General features: G+C 58.5%; 2 protein-coding genes across 4 annotated transcripts; both read left to right on the top strand.

Moving 5' to 3' along the window:
- Nucleotides 1–3340: 3340 nt before the first annotated feature.
- LOC119514089 (keratin, type I cytoskeletal 42) lies at nt 3341–16983 on the top strand. Of its 3 annotated transcripts, XM_037809655.1 has the most exons (9): nt 3341–3427; nt 9825–9953; nt 11731–11813; nt 11949–12105; nt 13217–13378; nt 13998–14123; nt 14352–14572; nt 16518–16567; nt 16715–16983. In XM_037809655.1, the coding sequence occupies exons 1-9, from the start codon at nt 3410–3412 to the stop codon at nt 16810–16812; spliced, it is 1044 nt and encodes a 347-aa protein (XP_037665583.1). In that variant the 5' UTR covers nt 3341–3409; the 3' UTR covers nt 16813–16983. The 3 variants fall into 3 exon arrangements, with proteins under 3 accessions (XP_037665583.1, XP_037665581.1, XP_037665582.1); XM_037809653.1 differs by lacking the exon at nt 3341–3427 and having other exon boundaries at nt 9337–9953; XM_037809654.1 differs by lacking the exons at nt 3341–3427; nt 13998–14123 and having other exon boundaries at nt 9337–9953.
- A 1945-nt stretch (nt 16984–18928) lies between these two features.
- On the top strand, nt 18929–24068 carry KRT17 (keratin 17). Its single transcript, XM_037808672.1, has 8 exons — nt 18929–19372; nt 20394–20476; nt 20919–21075; nt 21739–21900; nt 22467–22592; nt 22689–22909; nt 22999–23024; nt 23902–24068. The coding sequence occupies exons 1-8, from the start codon at nt 18929–18931 to the stop codon at nt 23994–23996; spliced, it is 1314 nt and encodes a 437-aa protein (XP_037664600.1). The 3' UTR covers nt 23997–24068.

Genomic DNA, 24068 nt, shown 5'->3' with positions numbered 1-24068 from the left:
ATAGCAAAACAAAACCCCAAATGCCCATCACCTAGCTTCAGTAATATCAACATCTTGCCGTTCTTGTTTCTCCCCCCCTCCCCACTTTTTTTTGTGGGGGAGTTTGGACTATTTTATAGGGAAGCCTAGGTATCATTTCATTTCAGTCCAGAAGAAAATTTGACCATAGCTATCAAACAAAAAGTTGATTTAACCCTTTAACCCAGTAATCCCACTGCTAAAAAATTTCCCCCAAAGACATATTGGCAAAAGTTCACCATGCTTGATCTCACTGCCCTCCCCTCTACGTGGGATCTGACTCCCAGGGGTGTAAATCTCCCTAGCAGTGCAGGATATGACTCCCGGGGATGAATCTGGACCCGGCATCGTGGGATTGAGAACATCTTCTTGACTGAAAGGGGGATGCAAAATGAAATGAAATAAAGCTTCAGTGGCTGAGAGATTTCAAATGGAGTCGAGAGGTCACTCTGGTGGGCTTTCTTATGCACTATATAGATAACACTTTTTAGGTTTTATTGTATTGGAATAGCTAGAAGTAAATACCTGATACTACCAAACTCCAACCCAGTAGCCTTGACTCTTGAAGACGATTGTATAACAGTGTAGCTTACAAGGGGTGACAGTGTGATGTGAAAACCTTATGGGTCACACTCCCTTTATCCAATGTATGGATGGATGAGTAGATGAATGGGGACAAAAACTAAATGAAAAATAGGGTGAGATGATTTGGGTGTTCTTTTTAATTTTTATCTTTTATTCTTATTCTGCTTCTTTCTGGTATAAGCAAAATGTTCAAAAATAGATTGGGGTGATGAATGCAGAACTATGTGATGGTGCTGTGAACAGTTGATTGTACACCATGGATGATTGTATGGTATGTGAATACATCTCAGTAAAACTGAATTTAAAATTAAAAAAAAAGTTCACCATGCTACATAAACTCAGTGAGGTTTTTTACAAAATTGTTTGTAAAAGCAAAGAAACCTGATAGATGAGAAAGGTCATTGATAGGGACAGGTAAAGAAATGGTAGCTCATGGCCATGATGGATTAAAAAAGGATGACGGGGCTCTTCAAGAGATATTATTAACTGAAATTGAGGCATTGAAGAGATCGATAATAATCCCTACTGTCTAATTAAAAAACTATAAAGATAGATACATTAAAAATATAACTTGCTTGGAGCACAATAGTGCTGGGGTGACCCTATTGCTACGTGATAAAGTCCAAGCCCTCTGGCATGCCCTTCCCGGCCGGCTCTCTTTCTGAGCTCTGTTCCAGCCACTCCTCCCACTTACAGGCCCTATGAATCGGCCCAGCAGTTCCCAAAATGGGTTCCAAGGAATTGCTAGTTCTACAAGTTCCTCTGGAAAGTGGCTTCATGGCCAAAGAAGTTTGGGAAATGCTTAGCACTTTATCCCTCATTGTTGAAGGCTCTGGGAAGGCTGCAGGAAAAGCAGCAACTGAAGGCTGTCTGGAAGGGGGGTACCTGGCCCTGTCCTCAGCCCTGAGGCACTAACCCAGGGGCTAACTCCAGTCCTCACCCCGGAGCAATGCAGGCAGTGCCTGGGGGGGTTGGGCCTCGGGGATGAGCACCGCTGCTCAGTGGGGCGGCTCTGCCCCCTTCTGACCTCATCGGGCCCCACTCTCCCCCTGGCTGCCTCCAGCCCAGCCACTCTGAGCCCAGCCACTCTGTTCCGTCTTTCTGTTCCTCCAAGAGGAGCACTTCAGTCCAGCCTTGGGGTCTTCGTGCCAGCTCTTCCCTTGGCCTGGCCTGTCCTTCCCTGTGCATGGTGGGCTCCTTCCTTAATTCCGTTCCCCCTGTAAGTGTCACCCGGGAGAGGCTGTCCCTGAAGCACTTACACACCCCTTTCTATTTCCCCAGAGAACGTAGCTGTCCCTGGTTGGTTTATTGCCCATTCCCCACTAGAATGTCCGCTCCATTTGAGCAGAGTCATTGCCTGTCATGTTCATCACCAAACCCCGGAGCACACAGTAGGTGCGCAACTACTTTCATTACGAGATCCATTTTCTGTAGCACTCCTCTTGTCACCCCCCTGGAAATGCTGATCTGGCTGCAAGTCTGGTGCTCCCCAAACACAACCAAGGCCTTTCGTGATCTCCCGCCTCGCCTTCTCTGCCCGGGCATTGACACCCAGCCTTGCTGTCCCTCCCTGTGAAACTGTCCTTAGCAGCGTGTCTGAATGAGTCGCTCCCTTCTCTGTTCTCCCAAAGTTCTTGTGCACACACACCTTTATCCCCACACAAACAACACTGCACAGTAATGAATTGTCTGTGCATCCGTCTCTCCCCATTCACCTGCCCTCATTAAAGGCAGGGCCTGGCTGACTCAGATCTGAATTCTCCACACCCAGCCTGGCAACTGACACATAATGAATGCAATGAATGAGCCCTGAATGAAGTCCATTCATCAAACATCAATTAGGCATCAATTAGCTACCTACTGTGGATAGAGCACCTAGTTAGACCTTGTGGTGGGTCCACAGATAAACAGAAAGCCATCTTTTAGGTATAAAGGATGATGACTCCAGAAGAGGAGCAGATCTACTGCAGATAATTCTAACACAAATGAGAGTGGCTAGCACTAAAGGCTGCCATGGTGGGCCAGGGGAGTATATGCATTTCCTGTATTTGCTGTAACAAATTACAACAAACTTAGTGGCTTAAAATGACCCAACTTTATTTTCTTATAGTTCTGGAGGTGAGAAGTCTGAAATGGGTCTTAGGGGCTAAAATTGGGGTATTGGCAGAGCTGCATTCCTTCTGGAGGCTCTAGGGGGGATTCCATTTTCTTGTCTTTTCCAGCTTCTAGAGGCTGCCTACATTCCTTGGCTTGTGGCCCCGCATCGCTCTGACCTCAGCGTCTGTCATCACATCTGCTTCTCTGATTCTCCTGCCTCCCTCTTACAGCAAGGAACCTTGTGATTACATCGGGCTCAACTACATAATCCAGGTTACTTTGCCATCTCCAGGTCCTTAACTTAATGGCCTCTGCACAGCTCCTTTTGCCATGTCAGGAACACAGTCGCAGGTTCCAGAGATTAGGATGCAGGCCTGTGTGGAGCCTCACTATTCTGCCTGGCACAGGGAGGGCAGGGTCACATCTCACTGTATGGAATCTTCTCCCAGCCAGCTTTGGGAGCCATTGAACATGCACGGAATCCCCAGCATGTAGTACAAGCTACAGTGCAAGCTACTTTTGCTGCCATCTCATTTAATCCTTAGGAAGACCTTGTCGCGTAAATCTGGTATTCTCATTTTGCAGACAGGGAGCTGAGGCTGAGAGAAGAGAAGTGACTTGTACAAGGCCACACAGAGCCCAGCTTTGACCCTGGGTTCTCTGACTTGGACTTCAGAGTTCTTCTCGTGACCTTGTAGTGCCGGGACCGATGCCTGACCCTGGGGAGGTAAAGATTAGGAGCTGGAGGAATGTATCGGACCCAAGACTCTGAGAGGCCTCTGGCTCTGAGGCAGAGGAGAGCTGGACTCCTGGGGAGGCTGGTGTTCAGTGGACGGGAGTTTGCTCCTGGCTGGGGGGTTCAGGCATCTTCCCGGGCAAGACAGGCCTTTGTGGGGAGGAGTTAGTGGAGGGGACACCATTCCACGGAGCCCAGGCAAAGCACAGGAACTGTCCTGCCCTGTCCTCCTGTCTTGCCCTTGGAAAGGATGGATGACTCCCTTTCCCAGTGCAGACCTCCTGAAGTGGGGGGTGCTGGATTTGAAGGCCCCCTCTTGCCTCCTGAGGGCACAAGACTTGCAGCCCTCCCAGGATCCTCTTTGCATGACCCTCTTCCCCTGCTCTTTCTCCCATGATCCTCTTCCCCTGTTCCTCTTTCCATGATCCTCCTCCCCTAGTCCTCCTCCTGTAATGTTCCTTCCCTGGTCCTCCTCCCCTAGTCCTCCTCCTCTGATCCTCCTTCTCTGTTCCTCTTTCCATGATCCTCTTCCAGTGTTCCTCTTCCCATGGTCCTCCTCCCCTGACCCTCCTCCCTAGGTCCTCCTCCCCTGATCCTCCTCCCCTGGTCCTCCTCCTGTAATCTTCCTTCCCTGGTCCTCCTTCCCTGGTCCTCCTCCCCTAGTCCTCCTCCTCTGATCCTCCTCCCCTGTTCCTCTTTCCATGATCCTCTTCCCGTGTTCCTCTTTCTATGGTCCTCCTTCCCTGGTCCTCCTCCCCTGATCCCCCTCTGCTGATCCTCCTCTGCTGATCCTCCTCCCCGATCCTCCTCCCCAGGTCCTCCTCCCCTGATCCTCCTCCACTGATCCTCCTCCCCTGGTCCTCCTCCCCTCATCCTCTTCCCCAGGTCCTCCTCCCCTGATCCTCCTCCCCTGGTCCTCCTCCCCTGGTTCTCCTCCCCTGATCCTTCGCCTATGGTCCTCCTCCCCAGGTCCTCCTCCTCTGATCCTCCTCCCCTGATCCTCCTCCCCTGGTCCTCCTCCCCGATCCTCCTCCCCTGGTCCTCCTCCTGTAATCTTCCTTCCCTGATCATCCTCTCCTGCTCCTCCCACTCTTGCTTCTCCTACCTTGTTGGTCAAGCAGGTGGGTCATAGTATGGTGGGCTCAGCGGTCAGTGTCAGGACAATGAGCCATAACTGTCTCCCCCTCCCCTGTCAGTTTGTGTTGGGAAGATTGAGGGTGAAGGATGGACACAGGCCATGTTCAGAGCATCCCTGGGCTCCCATGGGAGAGACACAAGCCTCCTATCCCCCAGCCCCAAGTGAGCTCCCGGTCAGAGGGTGTCCATGGTCTGAGGGGGGAGTATGGCCCTTTGCTCTGAGGACTTATGGAGAGATTCGGAGGGGAGAAGACAGAGCCTCTCCCTCAAGGGCCTGGGCCACACCCCCCACCCCTTGAGGAACCCACTTAAGGGCATTCAGGAGCAGGTACAAATGAGAGTGAATTAATAGGGAGCAGCCTGCTCCCGGAGCGGAGGCAGAAGAGCAGAGGAAGCAAGGTGGCTGGGCTGTGGGGACCCCAGAGGATGGGGTCTGCAAGGTAGGAAGGGGTCTGCAAGGTGGGAAGGGGCCCAGATTTCCTTTCGTCTCTGGCTTCCCATTCCCTCAGGTCCCAGGGACCTCAGAGTGTCTGCAGGGTCAAGTGGGGTGGGTGGGGTGTCCCAGGCCTGAAAAGGGGGCCCACCTGAGCTGCTGCCCCTCTCACCCTCCCCACATCTTCCTTCAGGCAAAGCAAGGGGCAGAGGGAGGGAAGGGGAGAGGGGGGGAAGGGGAGAGGGAGGGAGGGAAGCTGTCAAGCTGGATTCTTCAACTGGGAAGCAGCGGGATTTCCCACAGGTGCCTCCCTCCATCCTGGCTTCCCTTCTGGAACTTCTCCTCACCCATTCCCACTGGTTCCCAGCCCTATCACCCTGTCCTCCTGCCTGGGTCCCATCTAGGGTGCTTGGGCCTCCTGCTCCTTTTCAGGGAGGGGCCCTTGGCAACTGATGTGGCTGTGCCTGGAAGGAGGGTGCCCCTGGGTGTCTGTGTCCTGGGAACCTGTCAGAAAGAGGTGGCTGAGTGGGGCAGGGGAAAGGCTGAGCCGGCTGTCCTTGGACAGGGGTCACCTGTCTGTCCCCTGGGAGGGGCACTGGGGTCGCCCCCTACCCCTGCTTCTCCTAACAGGGAGGAGGTTCCCTGGAGTCCCAGGGATGTTCCTGCATCTCCCGTGGCCCTGGGGAGGTGGAGGGTGGGGCTCCCTTTGGAACCAGACACAAACCATTAGTGGGTGGCTCTGGGCGGGGCGGGCCTGCTTCAGGGCTGAGGACTGAGGCAGGAGGGGACAGAATAGAGGAAGCCGGAGGATTCCACCTGAGGGCGGGGCGGCAGGTGGGGCTGGGCGAGGGCAGGAGGGAGGAGGGAGTGGTTCCAGGGTGCTTCTGCTGGAGGTGGAGGATGCTTGTGGGGTGACGGAAGGGGTGGGGAACTGTGAGCTCCTCCACGGGCCCTCCCTGCCCCATCCCAGGGAATGGTGCCCGCAGGAGAGAGAGCCTTGCTGTGTGTGGGGAGGATGGAAGGGGGCTGACGGGGCCAGAGGTAGGGGTCTGGGGGTGGGAGGAGGGTCTTTAGGACCCCTGAAGGATTTGGGTTGTTCTCCCATAAGCCAAGCCAAGGTCCCAACTAGGAGCCCAGAGAGGCCCGGGCTCTGGGCCTAGCACCTTCCCAGGACCTCACCTTTCGTGATGTGACCCATGTCCTTGGGGGTGGGGTAGGAGGCCGTGTACTCCCCTCCTAGGTCCTGTCTCTACCCCAGTGTGGACCCGGCTCCATGACCCTGACACTTTGACAAGCACATACAGATCATCTGCTCCGAGCAGATGCCCTGGGCACTGGGTGGGAAGTGGAGGTGGATGGGTGGGGGGTGGGCACTGTCCTGGGTTGGGGGGAGACAGTTAATGCTTGGGGGGCCTGTAGGTTCAACTGGGCAGATGTGACCTTCATTGTCAGCATGCATCTACATCTGTTGGGCATCAGCTGTATCCTGGGCCCAGATCATTCTACATCCTGCACCTTCCATCAGCATAGTAAGGGTGGGTATGGTCCAAGGGACCCTCCCCCCCACCCAGTACATATACACAAACACCCTGATCCTGCTCACATCCTCAGTGGGGCCTGTCCGTACCCCATCCTCGAGTGTGCTGGCTTTTCAGCAATCTCTGGCGAGGAGTTGTTGTTCTATGGGTATTGCCAAATGTGGATTGGCATGGAAGGCACTGGGGGGGTGCTGGGAATTTCGCCAGCCTTCTCCCTGGGGTCTCTCCCTCATCTCCCTTTTCCTGTCTGAGCTTGGCTCCCAGCAGCCTCTGGGGCAGGAACAAGAGGATTGTTTGCATTTCTTCCTCTTTTCCTCTTCCTCCTCCTCCATGGGGCCAGGCTGCTGACAGCTGCGGGGGTGGTGGGCCCGACGCTGCTCCTTGGGGCTGCCAGGCAAGGACAGGCCCAGGCAGGAGTCACAGTGAGATGGCCTCTGTGCAGCCCTTGGCGGGCTCCCACCAAGCCTTCCTCCCCCGGTAGGGAGAGTGGGAGCTTCCCAAGGCCCTGGCTCCGGGCCCAGCTCTGGCGCTGACTGGGCCTCCCAGCCTACACCTCCATTTGCTCTCAGCGCTGCTGTGAGGCTCTGGGGGGTGGGGGGTGGTCCCTGAGCTGTGTGGGAGGGATGTCAGGTCTTCTTAACCCTGGCTGGGGGCAGCAGAGAGCCAGAGCGTCCTCCCTGGGGCCGCGCTTCTGCCTCTGTGCTGTAGTCCCAACTATCCTCTCACGAGGGGCAGAGGCTGCACTGAGCCCGGCCTTGGGTGTGTGAGGCCTTCCTGGGTCTGTGGAGCCAGACGGGGCCTCATAGGAGGTGGACACCCTGACGAGCAGAGGCAGAGGGGCTTGGGAGTTATTGGCATGGGGAAACTGAGGCCCAGAGAGGGAGAAATGGGCCCATGAGTGTGCAGGTTGATATCAGAGCTGAGAGACCTTTGGGGGCCAAGTACTCGGGGTTTGGTGACTTTGGAGGGTGGGAGGAAGGTCGATAAACTCTCTACCCCTTCAAACTGGGCCTCAAGACTAAGATCTGGGGGCTTTGGAGCTGGGGTACCAACGAAGGGTGAGAGCTGGGGGTGTGGGCTCTGGGGAGAGGCTCTGAGGAGCTGGTGGTGTCCCCTGGTCTGGCCCCCTCCCCAGGCCCCTGACTGTTACCAGCTGGAAGGCAGGGTGCTCTCTTCTCTGCACCCAGAGTGCGGCCTGGCCGGACAACCTGGCAGGACACTCAGCTCCTGGGGTGGGTGTGGGGAGCTTCCTGGGGTAGCTCTTCTCTGTGAGGGTGACCAATTGGTGTAGGGCCTCCCTCGAGCCCACTCAGGTGACTCCAGATTCTCTTGGTTTCCTCCCTTTCCTGCTTTCCCTGCACTTCCTGCTCTTCTTTGCCAGGAAGTCCTTCCTTATGTGTAACCTCAATGAAAGAGCCCTGGTGGTCTTGCTTTCTAGCCTTGGCTTTGAGCCTTCCCGCCTGAGCAGCCCCACGGAGGCCCACAGACTTCACAGGAGGGTAAAGTCGGGGTTAATCGCTCTCTCTGCCCCCCAGTTAGCCTGTGTGGTTCCTGTTTTTGGCATTCTCCAAGTGAGGGGCCACCTTTGGGGCTGTGACTTGCCTTCTAAGCAGGAAGTCCTCCCATGGTCTGGTCTCACCACGGAAGCCCCAGGCCCGCATGGAAAACTTGACCCCCTCCCCGTCCCCCTGTGCAGGCCAGGTGCCCAGGCCCCCGTGTGCCACCCTCCTGTGCCAGGCTTGCCCTTTCCTGCCCTGCCCTGGCTGCCCCTGACTCAGATGTCCGTGTCCTGGCAGCATGTAAATCATTAGCGCCGCGGAGATTAGGCTGGTAATCTCCTCTTTGGGTGGTGCGGGTGCAGCCGCCAGCTCTGGGTGGCACAGCTCCCTGCCTGGGGCGGCCTCGGGCTTGGGGATGCGGCCCTTCCTCTGGGCGTGACACCGATGGACGGACGGTGTCCTGGCACACAAGTCCTCTCCATGGCCTGCCTTCCTCCCCTCGCGCCTCCACTGGGAGCCCCTCAGGGCTGGCTTCCCTCAGGAACCCGGAGGAAGCAGGGACCGTGACCCTGAACCTCTGCTTCATCCTCTCGGATCAAGCTCAGACCCCGACCTGCGCTCCCAGAAACGCCTGCATGACCTTAAGATACCACGAAGCTCATTTTACCAGAGCTGAACAGGTGCCTCTCTCCAGACTCCCTCAGGGACCTTGGGAGAGAGGAATTCTCTCTGCTTCACAAACAAGAAGCTGAGGCTTCTGGATCGACTCCCTGAAGGGCTCGGATGCAGAGCTCCCTCAGGTGGAGGCCGTGTCTGTTCACCTCAGATGTGGGGCTTCCTCAGACCAGGGGCTGTGTTGCCCCCATTCACACCTGGAATAATCCCAGGAGAGATCTCCCCCTCAGACTGGGGCCCCCTCAGGACAGGGTCTGTGTCTCCCCCCCTCGGGCTGGGACCCCCTCAGGGCTATGCTCTATCTGGGGGAGGGTGTCAGTGCCCTCTCCGGGAACCCAGGAATACTGGGTGGGGGGCAAACCGGCCTCCCAGCTCCAGGGCCTTGTTCCAGGCCCTTCCTGGCTTCCAGCGATGTGTTCTGCTGACTCCCCCCCGAGAATGAGCTCAGCGGCCTAACTGCCGCTGAGGATGGACGATCACCCTACCCCGGGGCTGCGGTTCCAACACCACCTTTGTTTCTGGACAGACAATGGGCTGCTAAGTGCCCGCCGTGCCCAGGCCAGGCTCCGCGGGAGGGGCCAGGGGGATGTGCTCAGCGTGTCCAGCCCGAGCCCCAGGCCCTGTGCTGCCCGTGCAGAGGCAAATTACACGGCTGGGGTTTTGGCTCAGACTTCAAGGGCTGGGGGCCCAGCCCTGCTTCCACCTGGCTATAAAGGGCTGCCCGGGGTCTCTGTCCACACCAGACCTCGCTCCTGGCCTGAACTGTAGGCACCATGGCTACCACCACCAGCATCCGCCAGTTCTCAACCTCGGGCTCCGTGAAGGGCCTGGGTGGCCCTGGAGGGGGTTTCTCCCGGATGTCCTCCATCCGTGTTGGGGGTGCCTGTCGGGCCCCCAGCCTCCTGGGAGTTGGCAGCTGTGGCAACATGTCAGTCACCTCGTCCCGCTTCTCATCCGGCCTGGGGGGCGGCTACAGCGGTGGCTATACCTGCAACCTGGGCGGGGGCTTCGGCTCCAGCTTTGGAGTGGCAGACACCCTGCTGGGGGGCAGTGAGAAGGAGACCATGCAGAACCTCAATGACCGCCTGGCCTCCTACCTGGACAAGGTGCGTGCCCTGGAGGAGGCCAACGCTGACCTGGAGGTGAAGATCCGTGACTGGTACAAGAAGCAGGGCCCGGGGCCCGCCCGCGACTACAGCCACTACTTCAAGACCATCGAGGACCTGCGGAACAAGGTGGGAGCTCCCGTCCTTGGCTCTCTGTACCTGCTTCTGACTTATACCTGCTTCTGACTCATGTCATCCCAACTTCGGCCCTTTGCAAACCTCCGTCCTCTATCCTAGACCTCCGTCCTCTACCCTAAACCTCCATCATTCATGCACTCATTTGTTCACTCACTCACCTGCTCTGGACGCAGCCCAGAGCCAGTCACTGGTCCTGGGCTTGCAGTGAAGGGTGTTTTGGGGTTTTCCAGGAGGATAGCAGGAGACTCCACCATTGTGCAGACTGGGGTGGGGTGGGGGAGTCTCAGAGCAAGAGCTGTGTCTCCTCACCCAGACTAGAAGCTTCCAAGGGAAGGAATTTCTCTAGCTTAGTCTGATGGAGGAGACAACACACACGCCCTCTTGTGAACACCAAGGTCATGGCCTTGGCGTGCTGTAAACATGGGCATCTGAGTCTTGTGCACAGCCGGCTCTGGGGGAGAGTGCTAGAGCGCTGCAGCCCCCAGAGGCAGGTGAAGGGCTGAAGAGTTGAATACAGCCAGGCTGGGGGAGCCGGGCTGCAGCTGAGGGGACCCTGGGGGGCGAGGCTGCCCAGTTTCCTCGGTGGAGGACCGGGTCTGCTGCCGTCCTGCAAGGGGCTTTGCCTGCTCCTGCCCAGGACTTCTACCTGGCAGGGAATTCCGGCGACTTCCCCCTGGAAGCAGAGCTACTGGGAGTGCCAGATCAGATACTGGGCTGGGTCTGGGCAGCAAGGACCCCGGGGGAGCCCTGGTGAGTCAGTGCTCCCAAGCTCGGGGTCAGCCAGCACCTCACCCCCAACTCCCAGGTGAACCCTGCACCAGGCCTCCGTGCTGAGTCACCCTCCTCCCCTCCCCCGGATTTTCCCTGCCCCCTCATGTGCCCCATCCTGAGTGGGGCGGTGGGTGGGGGCGGGTCTCTGCAGGCCACAGATGGTGGGTGACAAACAGGCCCTGGGGTTCAGGCTGGAAATGGGATCTCGAGTGGGATCTGGGGTGGGGGGAGGGGGAGGCCGATTCGGGCTGCTTTTGCCTGCCGGCCTTTCCCCTGGGGTCAACCTTCCGTTCCAGCAATAACGACAATGGCTGCAGTAATAATAACCACCCCTTGCTCCTTCCAGAGCCCCTCCCTTCCAGGTTCTCTTTTACACTCCTGGATGACCCTGTGGGAAAAGAAAACTTTGCCTTAGGTTTGAGGTGGGACTAGTCGTACCTCATTAATTAATTAGTTAGTTAATTAATTAGACAAATGTTTCCTGGGGCCAACTCTGGACCAGACATGGTGCCCAAGGCTGGGGATTCTGAAGAGAATTATGAAGAGAGGATGGGGGGCAGAGGTGGGGAGGGGGGAGGAAACAACCCAGAAGTCATGGGAATAGGTGTAAAGTTGCCCTGGAAGAAAGGTTAATAAAAGAGAGGTGGGAAAGGAGGAAGTATGAGAGAGGGGAGGGCCCTAGGCAGGGAATCAAGGGGGGCTTCCTGTAGGAGGTGTCAACTGAGCTGAGAGGTGAATTTAGTTGGGGAAGATAGAGTGAGGTCCAGGAAACTTGGGCAATGACTCATAGAGGGAGGGAGGGAGGGTGCACCTGGGAAACTCTCCCAGTACCGTGTGTAGGCCTTATGGCCCCATTGCTCTGTGAGCCCTCGAGGGCCTGGTCTGGGCCCCCTGTAATTCTTATCAGGGACCCTCATTGCCCTCACTCTGGCCTACTCCCCAAAGGACTGCCAAAAGGGTGCTGGGGTCTGCTCACCCAGCCCGTCAACTCCCTCAGATCCTGGCGGCTACCATTGACAACGCCAGCTTCGTGCTGCAGATCGACAATGCCCGTCTGGCAGCCGACGACTTCCGCACCAAGTGAGCATGGGCCTGGTGGGGGGCTGCCCTGGGGGATGGTGATGGGTCCCTGGCTCTGCACATCGCAGAGAGCTCTGTGTGTGCGTGAGGGGATGCCATGGGGCTCTGCCTGGCTCATGCCTCCAACCCGCCCAGGTATGAGACGGAGCTGAACCTGCGCATGAGTGTGGAGGCCGACATCAACGGCCTGCGCAGGGTGCTGGACGAGCTGACCCTGGCCAGGGCCGACCTGGAGATGCAGATCGAGAGCCTCAAGGAGGAGCTGGCCTACCTGAGGAAGAACCACGAGGAGGTGGGTGCAGCCCAGGGAGTGCAGGAGAAATTTGCCTGGGAGCAAGACCGGGGCCCTTGAATCTTCCCAGGGTGGGCCATGCTCCCCGTCCAGTTTCCGTCTCTGGCCCTGACCCTGGTGGACCCTCAGGGGACCTTGGGCAAGGCCTGGAGGGACCTCTTCCCCCAAAGCTGCTTTCCTTGTTTCTTGAGTTCCACCCACTGCTTGGTGGCAGTTAAGTATCTCATGAATGAATCAGTCTAAGAACATGCAATGCTAATTATTATAATTAACTACAAGAGCGATAGTCCTATCGACAGTGAACATCTGCCCAGCACATCACAAGTGGTTCACAGCAATTATTGCAACTGATAAGGACAACATCGTAGGGAGAAGGATGCTCTTCCCCCTTTTTACTAGTGAGAACCCTGGGCTCGGAGAGGTTGAGTATCCGCAGCCACGTGGGGCCTTCCCCCGGCTCACACCATGTCCAACTCTACACCTCTGCCACCTCCCCCACCCACCTCCCTTTTTCAGAGAGAGCTCTGGGTCCTGGGGACCCCAAGCCTCAACCAAAAGATGGGGATCCGTGGCCCTGCTGGGGGACCCATGAGGTCATATCTTCCTGGGTCCTTGTGGCATCCTTCTCAGCGGACCTCTGGGCTGTCCTGACCTGGAAGGGACCCAAGACTCAGGGCGCGGAGACAGCGTTTCTTCTTGGCTCTGAGCTGGTGGTATGGGTTGCTCACCCCGGCAAATGAACCTTCCCAGGGCAGGCTGGCTCAGGCTGACACCATCGTGGGCTGCTTTCCCTGTGCCCGTGCTGCGTAGTTGGCACAAGGTACAGGAGAGTGGCCAGGGCGGCTAGTGAGGTGGGCCTTCGTTATCCCAGCCATCATCGGGGGTTGAGGGCTGCCGTGGCACTTGTGGGGGTAGGTGAAACCCACCCTTGATGTCACACTGTGTGCTGGGGCAGATCGTGGGTACCCACCGCCCTGCACGTCTGAGATGTGACAGCACCTGCTTCCTTGGCCTATCTGGGACTGTCATTGTCTTCTCAGTAGAGAAGGCCGGAAGCAGAGTCTCAGCCCAGGTCAGCCCTGGGTGAGCACCTGCTCTCCTCTCTGCCTAGGAGATGAACGCTCTGCGAGGCCAGGTGGGTGGGGACGTCAGCGTGGAGATGGATGCGGCCCCCGGCGTGGACCTGAGCCGTATCCTCAACGAGATGCGCGACCAGTACGAGCAGATCGCAGAGAAGAACCGCAAGGACGCCGAGGACTGGTTCTTCAGCAAGGTGGGTGGCCGTGTGTGAGCAGGTGTGCACGCATGTGAGCACATGTGCTGTGTGCTGGGCGTGGGCTGGAAAACTTGCAGATTCTCAGAGTGTCCCAGCTGGAAAGACCTTTGGAAACCAGTTGGGCCAACGCCTCCTGATTCAGATGCACAGTGTGGGGCTCACAAGCCCACATGGCCCTTCGTGGTGGCCTGGGGAGCACCTCCAGGTGAACTGGCCCCTGGTCCAGGGCTTCTCCCACAACAGGTATTTGTATGCAAGTGTGTGTTTGGATGCATAACTCATCCCCTTCCTAAAAACACAAAGTGAGCAACCTCAGTGTCCCAAGGACGGTAACAGGCACAAAGTGAATCAATCCAGTCTCTGTCTGGGAGGTGTTTGCAGTTCAGTAGAAGTAACAGATGCAAATACCACAGAGCAAAGTGAATTCCAGTAGGTTCCAGGGTGGGCAGAGGGTCTGGGTGTGAGCAGATCTCTTTGGGGCCCCACAGAGGCCAGGAAGGGGCTGGTGGAGGGGGGGCAGGGAGCATGCTGGGATGTAAGGGCTTGAGGGCGGCTCTTGTCCACTGCCCTACCTCCACGAGCCTCCCCCGGCCCCTGGTGCCCACCTGCCTTCCAGACGGAGGAGCTGAACCGCGAGGTGGCCACCAGCACCGAGGCCCTGCAGAGCAGCAGGACGGAGATCACGGAGCTGCGCCGTACGGTGCAGAACCTGGAGATCGAGCTGCAGTCCCAGCTCAGCATGGTAGGGCCTCGTCCCCCACCTGCACGGGACCTGTCACCCCAGGGCAGGCCCAGCCTCATTAGACCTCCATCTTTGGAGAACCAGAGGCCTCCCCACCCAGCCCTGCCACATCACGCTTGGCCACACGGGCCCCTCTCTGGCCCAGTTTCCTCCCCACTGTGAGGACAGCGCCCACAACCCTGCCTAGGGGGGCCACTCTCATGGAGCCGCCTTTAACTCGGCCCCCAGAAAGCATCGCTGGAGGGCAGCCTGGCCGAGACGGAGGCGCGCTACGGGGCCCAGCTGGCCCAGCTGCAGGGTGTCATCAGCAGCATCGAGCAGCAGCTGTGCGAGCTGCGCTGCGACATGGAGCGGCAGAACCACGAGTACCAGGTGCTGCTGGACGTGAAGACGCGGCTGGAGCAGGAGATCGCCACCTACCGCCGCCTGCTCGAGGGCGAGGACGCCCAGTGAGTGGGGGCGGGGGGGGGGAGCTGGCACTGGCGTGGGTGGGCGGGGGGCGGCTCCCCCAGGGGGGGCATTCGAGCTGACCGAACTGCACCGGCAAAGCCCCTGAGGGAGGGGCAGGGTGGGGGCTGGGAAACAGGACTCGTCTGCAGAGGTTTTGCAGGAGGGGAACCGAGAGCTCTGGCCAGGGCCTGACTGTGAGGAGCCTCGAATGCTAAATTAAAACAGCTGGATTGGATGGTGTGGGCAATATTGTGAAATATAACATATACGCAGAAAACTGATAAACTTCAAAGTACAGTTTAACAAGTAGGTATAAAGCAAATTTCAAAGTATAGTAGGGGTTTACAGTCCACAGTTTCAGGTATTTCCTTCTGGCTGTGCTAATATACTAGAAACTAAAAAGAAATATCTATATAATGATTCAATAGTCATAATCATTTGTTAAATACTAACTTCTCTGTTCCAACTCCTCCTTTTCATTTGATCATGCTCTCAATCTTCAGGGATGTTTGGACAATGACCACTCTGACTTCTTCATGTTTGAAAGGGGTGTCGACATTATGGGGTTGGGGCATGCTTCCGGTTCATGTTCTGAGATAGACTAGTACCTCTAAGTTTCAGAGCTTATCTGGCATAGGAACAATCTGGAGGTTTTAAGTTTCTGAAAAATAACCTAATAAGTAAAACTTTTATAGAGTCTTAGATGGAGCCCTGGGTTTTCTTTGGGGTCAACAGGAATACCGTTGGTTGGGGCTTGGCATACTGAGGCAATTTGCAATGTCTGGGGAAGCTTGCACAGAATGACTTCTTGACTCTACTTGAAATCTCTCAGCCACTGAAACCTTATTTTGTTACATTTCTGTTCCCCCTTTTGGCCAAGAAGGCATTGTCGATCCCACAATGCCAGGGCCAGGCTCATCCCTGGGAGTCATGTCCCGCATTGCCAGGGAGATTTACACCCCTGGGAGTCATGTCTTACGTAATGGGGAGGGCAGTGAGTTTATGGGAGGCCACATCTGAGCAACAAAAGACATTCTCTGGGGTGACTTTTAAGTGTGTTTTTAAATAGGCTTAGCTTCACCATTACAGAAATAAGTTTCATAAGGGCCAGCTTCAAGATCGAGGGCTTGGCTTATTAAATTGGGAGGCACCACAGGGGGCATGATCATAAAGATGGTTTAGTACACGCTCGCTCTGGCTGCAGAGTGAGAAATGGATCAGAGTCAGGGTGGGGTCAGGGAGACCTGTTGGGGCATTGGGCAGGGAGTCGGACTGAAAAGGCCTGCTGTGAGGCAGGGGCAGAGCGCAGGGAAAGGCAGGTGGTGCACACAGAAAAACAGGACAGATGCCCGAATAGGGGGGTGACATGGCTCCCAGACAGGACTCAAGAAGTGGTGAGTGGACACAGGAAGGAGTGGACAGTGATGACCTGAGTGTGTAGCTAGGAACGCCATTAACTAGGTGGAATAAGGTGCAGGGCGGGTGGCAAGGAGGTTTGGAGGTGTGAAGGGCTGAGAATGTCCTGGAGAGTCCATGCTTAGCCATACATTCCAGCCTTTTGCTTCCTGATGTTGGAGAAGTCCATCTGTAGTCTAACCACACTCTCTCCTGCTTTTATGGAGCCTGTTGGGCCCTTGGGGTTATGGAAAAACCAATTGCTCAACTCCTCATAAATCCCTGTTTAACAGCCCTAAGGTGCCGCTGGGCCTTTTGTTGGAATGTCCCTTTCGCCTGGCTCCTGCCCTGTTGGGCCTGTGCCCTCTGACTCCCTGGGGGTCCCCATTCTTTTCTGTGCACCCCCAGCTGTGATTTCTCTCTGGTTTGCTGGGCCCTCTCTTTCCTGCCACCCTGGGCCCTCCCAGCTCTCCTCCTTCCCAGCTGTGCTCCTGGGGGCCGGGCTCTGGGTGGGTAGCCCCGTGTTGACTGTTCCCCCTTTCTCTGCAGCCTGGCTGCCCAGTACTCCTCGTCTCTGACCCCACAGTCCGCCCGGGAAGGTAAGAGCCTGTCTGTCCTGCTCTAGGGAGGGGCTGTGCAGGCCCAGGGGCTGTGTGGAGAGGCTGAGGACCTTTTGGTGTAGGAAGTGGCTGGAGCAGGGGCTCTGCCTGAAGTTTTCTCTAACTTCCCTCCTCGGCCTCGTGCAGCCACCATGACCACCCGCCAGGTGCGCACCATCATGGAGGAAGTCCAGGACGGCAAGGTTGTCTCCTCCCGCGAGCAGATCCACCGCTCCACCCACTAAGGCCCATTTGGAGTGCCACACTGGCCTCAAGGGCTGGGGAGAGGCCAGCGCCTCCAGCTCTCAGCCTGCTGGGTCGCGAGGGCTTGTCGGGCCCCACTCATGAGCTGATGCTTCTGCAGCCCCCTCACCCGAGGGGCCTCCTGGGTCTGTCCCAGCCACCGCTAATAAAGCTTTGCCTGAAGTCTGACATCGTGTGATCTGGTCCGGTTATTGGTTTGGGGCAGTGGGGGCTGAGGGTGTGGGATTGGGGGAGCAAGAGAGTTTGTTGAACTTCTGGGTCTCATTGGCTTGTCACCTGTCAACCTGCTTGCCCACTCACCCGGGCCTGGGGCTCCTGGGAGGATAAAGAGGGAAGGATGCAGAAGGAGGCAGAAGGATTTGGAGATGGAGGGAGGGGACAGCTAGCCAGGCTGGGAAAGTTTCTAAGAATCAACCTCTGGGTCCCCACTGTGTCTGGCTGGTCCCTGGGAGGGCCCTGCATTCACTGGGATGAAACGCGTCTACAGTGAGCTCCCTGCCTCAGCCCTGGGTGGGTCTGGGTTTGAGAGCAGAGGGAAAGGGGCTGGGTGGGGGGCTTTCTGAAAGAGAGATTGAGGGCAGTGATGGGTGACAGAAGGTGGTGATGATGCAGCGAGCCCAGGAAACCAGACCGGCTCTGCCCAGCTCAGGGGTGTGTGTGAGGCAGGCTAGCTGCTTGTGCAGGTGAGCGTGGGGGGAGGGGGGGCGGCCTGTTTGCTTTGGTGTCTTGGCAGAGACTGGGCTATTGGGGAATCTCTCTCGGCTGCTGGCAGGGTCTGTTTGGACCTGTCAGGGAGGTGGAAGCCATTGGCAGTCTGGGACAACACCACACTCCTCCCAGCAGGCCCGCTGGGTCCCTTGGGACCTGGAGCTGGGCTGTGGCGGTGGGCAGGGCTGGGTGGGCTGTGGGGCGAGATCCACGGCCCACCCTGAGGAACCACATCTGGGGGATGGTGGAGCCCCTGGGGAAAGCTTGGTTTGGGGGAGGAGGGGGCATGCTGGGGTCTTAGCTAAGAGCCTCTTCTCAGGCAAGGTCCTTTTGGTTTCCAGCTGCCCGTCACCCAGACTGAGGCCTGTTGGGGTACAGGAGGGATAAGGAGGATGGAAGGGGGCATTGCCCTCCAAGGTTCTTTCAGTCCCCCTCACATGACTTCCCTTCACTCCGCCCATTTCCCATCCTTCAGCTAAGCTTCAGTGTCTATCCCAGCCCAGCACTACCCCCCTAGAAGAGGGAGGTGGGGGGAGGTTAGAAGGGGAGGCTGGTTGACTGGGGTGGGGCCTAGGGATGGGGACGGGGTCAGAAAACTGATCAGATGGACTCAGCCCTTGGAGTTGCTCCCTGGGTGTTGGGCTCTGCAGGAAGGACGACTGGGGTGGCCTGGCCCCCAGGGGGCGAGGGCTGAGGCAGGGTGGGCTGAAGGCTGCAGCCCTGCCAGTCCGTCTGGGATTAGGTGGGGCAGCGGAGAAGCTGCACTCCCACCCCCAAGCCTCAGTTTCCTTATCTGTAAAATGGGTTGGTTATGCTCTGAGGCTGGACAGAGTTAACGTGTCATCTGGTGAGTCCAGTTTCTCTGAGGCCAGGATGGTGGGTGGTGCACTGTGTGGTGGAGAGCAACCTCAGGCTGGGGCTGCCCCACTTCCCAACCAGTTACCCCATGGGACACTGGGTCCTGGCAGGCCAGGCTGGGGTGGCAGCTGCCTGCAAGGGCCCGGTGATGTGATGGTGACATCCTGCCTTTTCTCCTCTTCTCCGTATTAGGTCATGGGAAAGCGTAGCCCGAGGGCCTGCCTGAATCACGGGTGACGGGCCTGTGACCAGAGACACGCACAGGCACACGCGGAGGCCCAGCACGGGGGTTCCGGAGAAATGAGGCAAAGCCCGATGGTGGGAGGGGGGCGGCCCGCAGCCACCTGGGAGCTGGCAGGCGGCCAGGGGTGATGAAAGCCGAGGGGAATGGAAACAGAGGAGAGCGCCTGTTGTAATCGCTACGCCCACTGCTGCCTATAAAGAGGGCAGCGAGCCGCGGCAGCCACACGCACCTCGGGGCCGCGCTCCTGCTCACCAGCCCACCATCCCTCTCGCTCCGCGCCTGCCGCCATGACCACCACCATCCGCCAGTTCACCTCCTCCAGCTCCACCAAGGGCTCCTCGGGCCTGGGGGGCGGCTCCTCCCGCACATCCTGCCGGCTGATGGGCGGCGTGGGCACCGGCTCCTGCGGGCTGGGGTCTGTGGGTGGCCTCGGCAGTGCCCTCGGGGGCAGCGGCTATTCCAGCTGCTACAACTTCGGCTCGGGTGGTGGCTATGGCAGTGGCTATGGCAGCAGCTTTGGGGGCGTTGACGGGCTGCTGGTGGGAGGTGAGAAGGCCACCATGCAGAACCTCAACGACCGCCTGGCCTCCTACCTGGACAAGGTGCGCGCCCTGGAGGAGGCCAATGCCGACCTGGAGGTGAAGATCCGTGATTGGTACCAGAAGCGGGCTCCGGGGCCCGCCCCTGACTACAGCCACTACTTCAAAACCATCAAGGAGATGCAGGACAAGGTGGGGCCTACTGGTGGGAGGGGGTCCTGGGGGCATGGCTGCTCTTCCCCACCTCCCGCCTGGGGACTGCCACAGGGCCCCTACTGAGCCGAGGGCAGCTACACGGCCCTTGTCCTGCTCGTCTTGGCTGGGCCAGAGACAGGCAGGCCTCGTGGAGCCCCTGTGAGCCTCAGCTTCCTCACTGCACAGCTTTCTGCCATCTCGTACGACTGTAGGATGAGATAAGAGGATGCCTGGGTGCCTGGACCCATGGGTGTCTCTCTCCTCAGGAGCAGGGCTTAGCAGGAGGGGGATGTGGGGCCATGACCAGGTAGATGTTGGGGTGAGCTCTTGACAAGCACCTGCCAGGAAGAGGTGGCGGGAGAGAAGGGGCGGGGCCTCAGGGCTGCCAGGCCGCCTGTGTGCTTATTTGGGGATTTTTCTTTCTTCTCCATCCTTCCTACTGGCCTCTTGAGGTTGGGGCTCAGCAAATGTCCTATCCAGGCCTCCCCTGGGGCAGGGCTGCCAGCTGGAGCCCGCTGTTAGGGCTTAGGGGTCGTGACTTCTGATTTGGAGCTGCTATTTGGTGAGGGCTTCCTTAGCCTCCCTTCTGGAGGAGTCTTTCAGGGGCACCATGTCCCCCCCTCCCTGCCCCCCGCGACTGTAAAGCCAAGGAGTGCCCACATTCCCCCTTTCCTGGAATCCTGGGACGGCCTCTGCCTCGGAGGTGTTCTTGCATTCTTCTTTGGCTTTCTCAGCCCTGGCAGCCGGATGCCTCCTCTCCTTAATGGCAGAGACTGGAACGGGGGTCTGAGGGGTGTTGGGGGGTGGGGGGCGGCAGGCAAGTTTCAGCTCCTCAGAATTCTGCTCAGCCCCACCTCTGCCAACAATTACAGAGCAGTAAAGGGGAGATGCTGGCGGGAAGGGAGCGCCAGGAGAAGGCAGCCACATCCCAGCCCCGCAGGCAGGGAAACTGGCGTCTGAACTCTGGTCTGGGCTAAGCTACCCCTACCCAGTGACCTGAGTGCTCTCATCTCCCCAGCTCATCACGGCCAATGAGGCCAAAGCCAACATCTTGCTGCAGGCAGACAATGCCCGCCTGGCCGCAGACGACTTCCGCACCAAGTGAGTCCTCACCGGCCCCTGGGCCAGGCTGGGCACCTGGAGAGGCCAGGGGAGGAGCTTGGAAAATCTGCCTCCTCCACCCCCTGAACTCCTCAGATGCCTTTTCCTTTGGATAAGGTCCAGGAACTGGGAGGGGGGGAATGCGGGTGTCCTACGAGCTGCTAGAAGCCCACTCCTTAGTCCAAGAGGCGGCAAATTCTGAAGATCTTTGGGCTTTGCCAGGTGATGGGAGAGAGAGGGGGTGGCAGGAGGCAGAGAGGAGAGAAGGAAGGAAGCAGGGTGGGTGTGGAGCCTTGCTGTGGAATGTCCCTGGGCCCCAGGTCTGCAATTTCCTCCCACTCCCACCCCCTCGCCATCCCTAGACCCCTGGCCAAGCACAGGCAGGGTGAGGGGCCAGGACCTGTCGAGCAGCCCGGGCGGATGTCCCTGGTACTCGCTGCAGGTTTGAGGCAGAGCAGACCCTGCGCATGAGCGTGGAGGCCGACATCAACAGCCTGCGCCGGGTGCTGGATGAACTGACCCTGGCCAGGGCTGACAAGGAAGCGGAGATCGAGAACCTGCAGGAGGAGCTGGCCTACATGAAGAAGAACCACGAGGAGGTGAGGCAGCCAGGGCACAGGTCACAGAGGCTGCAGAGAGGGTGGCAAGGACCTGGGGCTGGGGTGTGGGAAGAGCAGGCACCCTGGGGCTGGTCACTGCTCAGGGCCGCACTCTGTCTGCAGAGCCCTGGTTCCCCAGGGACAGGGGAGAGCCAGGGACAAAAGCCAGCTGGCAGGGCCGCCTCCGCCACACGCCACACGACTTCCCTGTATCTGAGAACCTCCCAGGGGCCAGCAGAGGCATCTCCTGCCCGTCCTGGCCTCCCTCAAGAGGAAAGGGGATAGCAAGGAGGTCTCCTCGTCCCATTTCAAACCCTTGGCCTGGGCTTCACTTAGAAGATTGGCAATTATAGGGGACATTTTGGGGATATACACCTAAGAATTAGATCTTATCTTCAGAGAATACTCTGTTTAATGGGGGAGACACAAGCCTTATCCCCAGGGAACCCCCAGTCTGAGGGCAAAGACAGGGTCCCTGAAGATCAAGTGAATGAAAATCCTTAGGAGGGTCAGCGGATAGGGTGTAAGCAGAGCAAAGAGAGGTCGGAGTTGCCCTGCTGCCTCGTTTCCACCAGGAAATTCTGGAGCCCTTGCCTGGGAAGGGGTGGGGGTGGCAGGTCAGGACAGGGCCAGATGCCCACACCCAGAGCCCCTCCCCCACAGGAGATGAACGCCCTGCGAGGCCAGATGGGCGGCGAGATCAGCGTGGAGATGGACGCGGCCCCCGGCGTGGACCTGAGCCGCATCCTGAACGAGATGCGCGACCAGTACGAGAAGATGGTGGAGAAGAACCGCAAGGACGCCGAGGACTGGTTCTTCAGCAAGGTGGGTGCTGTGGCGGAGCAGGTGCCCCCCCTGGGGCAGGGCTGCAGTGAGCCCACCTCCAGCATCTTGGGGGTGCTCCATCCTCAGAGAGCCACCTGGAGCCCAGGGGATGGGGGTCCCCCAGTGCATCGACGAGCCTGGCGAAGGGGGCTGGGTGGAGACCCCAGCCTTGGGAGTGAAGGCAGAGGGCAAGCTTTACCTCTCCCTCGGGAAGTCAGGGGCGAGCACCAGAGACCGGGGTCAGGGTCGTGGCTGGTTCTCGTTTCCTGTTCCTGCTCCTCCCATTTGTAGGGGTTCATAAGAAAAGCTTAACATCCCAAAGGCCATGGTCCAGGGGTTGTGGGAAGTAGGAAGCAGGTGAGAAGGCCGCGCCCCCCACATCCAGGCTTGGGAGGAGGCCTGAGAGGCCCAGGAAAGGTCAGAGGCAGGGGTGCCCTGGGGGGAGCCCAAGGTGCTCTCTAGGCACAGATGGGACCCTGGACTGAGCATATGGTGGCCATGGGGGTCTTCTGACTTGGGGAAGGGGTCCCAGGCTCATGCTACCCTGTTCGGGGTCCTGTCTGCAGACAGAGGAGCTGAACCGCGAGGTGGCCACCAACAGCGAGCTGGTGCAGAGTGGCAAGAGCGAGATCTCCGAGCTCCGGCGCAACTTGCAGGCCTTGGAGATTGAGCTGCAGTCCCAGCTCAGCATGGTAGGAGATGCTGCCAGGCACTGGACGTGGACCTGGGGCCCAGGAGGGGGGCACTGACCACCCTGGCTGACCCCTGATCCTCCTGCCCTCCTGCAGAAAGCATCCCTGGAAGGCAGCCTTGCGGAGACGGAGAATCGCTACTGTATGCAGCTGTCCCAGATCCAGGGGCTGATCGGCAGCGTGGAGGAGCAGCTGGCCCAGCTGCGCTGCGAGATGGAGCAGCAGAGCCAGGAATACAAGATCCTGCTGGACGTGAAGACGCGGCTGGAGCAGGAGATCGCCACCTACCGCCGCCTGCTGGAGGGCGAGGACGCCCAGTGAGTGGGGGCTCAGGGCTGGGGGCCTCGGGGGCAGGGGTGGGGCTCTCAGGCAGTCATCTAACCCCTCATCTCTCTTTCTTTTGCAGCCTGACCCAGTACAAGCCCAAAGAACGTAAGGAGGAGCGTGAGGGCTGAGGGCTAGGCGGGGGTGGGGGGTGGGGGTGTGGTGCTCAGGTCAGACCATCTATCTGCACATTGTTGGGGCTGTTCCTTGCCAGCTCCAGGAAAGGATGGCTGATCTGCAGCAGGGGTGGGTGCAGAGGCCTGTTTGGGCTCAGGGCTGATCCTCAGGGAAGGATCCAATGAGCGGGAAACTCTGATGAGCCGGGAAGGGACAGTGCAAAGGTCCTTGCCTTGGACGTCCTAGTCTGATGGGGGAGACATGCTCCTGTCCCTGCACTCTCATCTGATGGAGACATAGGGACATGATCTCCTGGTCTTTGCTCCCAAGACCTGAACAGATGGGGCAAGAGCAGGGGACTCTAGTCTGTTGGGGGAGAGAGGGACATGGCCCTTGCCTCGCGGAACCTAGTCTGAGGAGGGAAGATATGATCCTTGCCCTGGGGTACATAGTCGAACAGGGTGATGGGACCCGGTGCTTGTCCTGGAGGTAGCAGTCTGCTGGGGAGGACAGGAGCGCGGGCTGTGCCCTGGAGACTGCAGAGAAATGGAGATGGGCCCTGTTTGGTGTAGCACCTGTTCGGCATGGTCCGTCTCTTGCAGATCCCTCTTAGAATAAGCCCATCCGGGGAGCTGGGACTCACACAGGGACACCAGCAGAGGGATGGGCTGGAAGGGAGACAGTGGCAAGAGCAGAAGGGAGATGTGTGTGGACGGGATGTCGAGGGGCAAGGACGCTGGCACATTGGGGCCCAGCAGAGTCATTCACACCACACGGTGGGGGGAGACTTGGGGGTTAGCCGGCTCCCGCCGGGGCCGTGGGAGGGTCTCTTGCCCGCCCACACCCTGCGTGTCGGCGTCTCTTGCAGCCGTGACCACCCGCCAGGTGCGCACCATCGTGGAGGAGATGCAGGATGGCAGGGTGATCTCCTCCCGCGAGCAGGTGCACCAGACCACCCACTGAGGACTCGGCTCCCCCGCCAACCCCCCAGCCCATCAGGCTGCAGAGAGGCGGTTGCTCCATCTGCCCCACAGC

This window comes from Choloepus didactylus, chromosome 18 (genome assembly GCF_015220235.1).
Source record: "Choloepus didactylus isolate mChoDid1 chromosome 18, mChoDid1.pri, whole genome shotgun sequence".
Lineage (NCBI taxonomy): Eukaryota > Metazoa > Chordata > Mammalia > Pilosa > Megalonychidae > Choloepus > Choloepus didactylus.
Note: the sequence above shows the minus strand (reverse complement) of the source record. Positions and strands in the feature narration are given on the sequence as shown.

Excerpts from the sequence above, each read along its gene's own strand:
- LOC119514089 (XM_037809653.1), top strand. The coding sequence starts at position 9,492 with ATGGCTACCACCACCAGCATCCGCCAGTTCTCAACCTCGGGCTCCGTG. Across the intron at positions 9,954-11,730 it reads TCGAGGACCTGCGGAACAAG|ATCCTGGCGGCTACCATTGA; the intron begins GTGGGAGCTCCC and ends CAACTCCCTCAG. Across the intron at positions 16,568-16,714 it reads CCCACAGTCCGCCCGGGAAG|CCACCATGACCACCCGCCAG; the intron begins GTAAGAGCCTGT and ends GGCCTCGTGCAG.
- KRT17 (XM_037808672.1), top strand. The coding sequence starts at position 18,929 with ATGACCACCACCATCCGCCAGTTCACCTCCTCCAGCTCCACCAAGGGC. Across the intron at positions 22,910-22,998 it reads CTGGAGGGCGAGGACGCCCA|CCTGACCCAGTACAAGCCCA; the intron begins GTGAGTGGGGGC and ends TTTCTTTTGCAG. Across the intron at positions 23,025-23,901 it reads CCAGTACAAGCCCAAAGAAC|CCGTGACCACCCGCCAGGTG; the intron begins GTAAGGAGGAGC and ends CGTCTCTTGCAG.